At 59.0% G+C, this 3,052-nt stretch overlaps 1 protein-coding gene across 3 annotated transcripts in view; it reads left to right on the top strand.

Moving 5' to 3' along the window:
• TNPO2 (transportin 2) overlaps positions 1–3,052 on the top strand; it is a 14,366-nt gene that overhangs the window by 9,219 nt on the left and 2,095 nt on the right. For 2 of the 3 annotated variants that reach the window (XR_003094001.1, XR_001358013.2), the window contains exons 16-24: positions 117–275; positions 396–483; positions 832–930; positions 1,302–1,397; positions 1,631–1,706; positions 1,796–1,895; positions 2,050–2,124; positions 2,270–2,399; positions 2,818–2,864. Coding sequence is in view for 1 of the 3 variants with exons in the window: in XM_006023417.3 (XP_006023479.1) it covers positions 117–275; positions 396–483; positions 832–930; positions 1,302–1,397; positions 1,631–1,706; positions 1,796–1,895; positions 2,050–2,124; positions 2,270–2,377 (801 nt within the window). In the remaining 2 variants the exon portion in view is untranslated. Of the gene's footprint in view, positions 1–116; positions 276–395; positions 484–831; positions 931–1,301; positions 1,398–1,630; positions 1,707–1,795; positions 1,896–2,049; positions 2,125–2,269; positions 2,400–2,817; positions 3,047–3,052 lie in introns of those variants that run through there. The other variant, XM_006023417.3, reaches the window with a different exon arrangement.

Below are 3,052 nucleotides of genomic sequence, written 5' to 3'. Positions count from 1 at the left end.
CCCTAGGGGGACAGGACTGGGAAGTGGCACCATGTCTCCAGTATCCCAGCCCAGGGGTGTGGGAGGTTGAGGGGGCTGCATCTGTCTGTGACTTCCCCACTTTCCCCCTGTCCCAGATGTACAGCCAGCATCCTGAGCAGTACGAAGCACCTGACAAGGACTTCATGATCGTGGCGCTGGACCTACTGAGTGGCCTGGCCGAGGGGCTGGGCTGCCACGTGGAGCAGCTGGTTGCACGCAGCAACATCATGACGCTACTCTTCCAGTGCATGCAGGTGAGGTCATGCACCACCTCTGGCCCTGCACCCCTCCCCCTCCTGTGTCTCCACTCACTGAGCCATACTCTCTTTCAATTCTCTTCTGCTGCGCCTCCCCCTCTCCACCCACCTTTGCAGGACACGATGCCTGAGGTTCGGCAGAGTTCCTTCGCACTCCTGGGCGACCTCACCAAGGCTTGCTTTGTGCATGTCAAACCCTGTATTGGTGAGTAATTCTTGTGCCTCCTCCCTGCCTCTGGAGGGTGCTGGAGCCAGGAATCTTTGTTGGGATCGTCACAGGATTCATAGGGGTTGATGCAGCAGGGACACCCCATCCCAAGTTCCTGGTCATCAAATGCCATCTCTGCCTCAGTGTACCTTGGCTAGGAGTTGCTGTGGGGGTAGAGATTCATGCCCACAGGGATTCTCTCCTGGCTGGCAGCCCCAAAACTCCCATTTGGATTCCCCCGGCACAGCGCCATTTGGATTCCCCAAGGGCCAGCAGGATGCAGTGCGATGGATACGGAGGGATCTAGCCTATGCCCCTTGCACTAATTCTCTGCCCCCCTCCCAGCCGAATTCATGCCCATCCTGGGCACAAACCTGAACCCTGAGTTCATCTCAGTCTGCAACAATGCAACGTGGGCCATTGGTGAGATCTGCATGCAGATGGGTAAGTGCTGTGGGCTGTGCCTGCTCCCCCCCCACCCTTGCAGTCTCCCCCTGTTCCATGAGGGCTCTGGGTCCCTCTGTGCTGCAGGGAAGCGGTGATCCCCATGACATGGCTGGAGTGGGGCTGTGTGTTGAGATCCCTGGGTTCCGTCCTTGGGCTTGGAGGCATAAACTCTGCGCCTCAGTTTCCTTGGGACAGACTGGGAGCTATGGAAGTAGGCTGGGTGGGGAATGGTCACTACAGGGGTGGGCTAGAGGACTGGGTGTTGGGGGGTGGGGGAGAGCACTGGGGTGGGCTGTTGGGCCAGCTGCATGGGGCCATAACCAAGCAGGCTGGAGCTAGAGCTGAGGGGCTTGGACTCTTGTTGGCAGGGGAGGAGATGCAGCCATATGTGCAGATGGTGCTGAACAACCTGGTGGAGATCATCAACCGGCCCAACACTCCCAAGACACTGCTGGAAAACACAGGTGAGAATTGGGGAGCTCCTGACCCCTTCCCCAGGCCGTGGTGCTGCTCCTTGCTACAGCCTGAGCCCATCTCATGGCCTGCTGGGCTGGGCCTCACCTGGCACTGGAGTGGGGCATTCAAACTGAGGAGAGGGTGTCTGCACATGGGAGGGGGCTTCTGTGCTGCACCCCCAACCCTAAGGAAGCCCCAAAGAGTCAAATGTAGTGCTGACGAGGCTTGTTTTCCCCCCCAGCCATCACCATTGGGCGCCTCGGCTATGTGTGCCCACAGGAGGTTGCACCCATGCTGCAGCAATTTATCCGGCCCTGGTGAGTGCCCCTGCTGCCCTTTACATTCCTCAATCCACCTCCACCTCGGGGAGCTGCCTGGCTAAGGCTAACAGCATCTCCGGCTCCAGGTGCACATCACTGAGGAACATCCGGGACAACGAGGAGAAGGACTCTGCTTTCCGTGGCATCTGTGTCATGATCCGTGCCAACCCTGCAGGCGTCATGCAGGTACTACCCCTCTCCCAAGCTGATCCCTTTCCTGAGAGACCTGGCATGAAGGGGGTGGGATGCGGGTGCTGGCTGGCTCCACAGAGGCTTTTGTAGATCCAGGGGCTGCATCTTGCTGTGACTCCCCACAATGCCTGCTCTTCTCCCCTCCTAGGATTTCATCTTCTTTTGTGATGCCGTCGCCTCCTGGGTGAGCCCCAAGGATGACCTGCGGGACATGTTTTATAAGGTGAAAGGGGTGCTGGGGGTACTGGAATGTTTGGTTTTGGGGGAGGGAGGTCACCAAGGTGCTTGGTGTGGGGGGAGTTAGAGGTACTCGGGGTTGTGGGCATGGGCTCATGCATTCTTTTCTGCATCCCCCCCACCTCCCCCAGATCCTCCATGGCTTCAAGGAGCAGGCGGGTGAGGAGAGCTGGCAGCAGTTCTCAGAGCAGTTCCCGCCCCTGCTCAAGGAGCGGCTGGCGGCATTTTACGGGGTCTAGGCAGAGCAGTGATGCCAGCTAGGTGAGTCAGAGGCAGCCATCAAGGGCGTGGAGGGGGGCGTGGAAGAGGAGGTGTTGTCACAGATCTGAAAACCAGGAGTCTCCTTCCCCAGCCCTCAGTCTACCTTCTCTGGCCAGGCCACACAGAAGTGAGTAAAGAGGAGTCTCCCTCCCCTGCCCTTACCTTGGGTCATGTCCCATGGCTATACAGCTGTGGCTCCCATCAGTCTGTGTCTCATGGGAGCATGGTCAGGGGCTCAGAGGAGATGCTTGAATCCCTCCCTCAGTTTGGAGACCTGAGCCTGGATACACATCGACCTCCTTCCAATGCAGAACCAACCCTGGGGCCTGGTAGCAGGTCCAGCAGCTCAGGGCTGGGCCAGGTGACTCTGGCTAATGGGAGTCTCTCCTCTTTTTCTCTCTCTCTCCTTTCTCTGCAGGTTCCCGTCCGTGCTGGGAGGGTTACCGGGATCGTGTCAATCCCCAGGTGTCGCCGACCCTGTTGGCGGGGGGTTAGGGAGGCCGGGAGGAGTTGAACATGGGACAACACGACGTGACTTCCCCGCCCAGCTCCCGGACCTTGGAAGGGGGGGGGCGGGGGGGGCTTAGACAGCGGGTTTCACCCACCAGGGGTCTCAGAGGAGAGGGCCTTTTATTTTATCCCCATTTCCCAGA

Source organism: Alligator sinensis, unplaced genomic scaffold (genome assembly GCF_000455745.1).
Source record: "Alligator sinensis unplaced genomic scaffold, ASM45574v1 scaffold707_1, whole genome shotgun sequence".
NCBI lineage: Eukaryota > Metazoa > Chordata > Crocodylia > Alligatoridae > Alligator > Alligator sinensis.
This window is presented reverse-complemented; position numbering and strand designations above follow the sequence as displayed.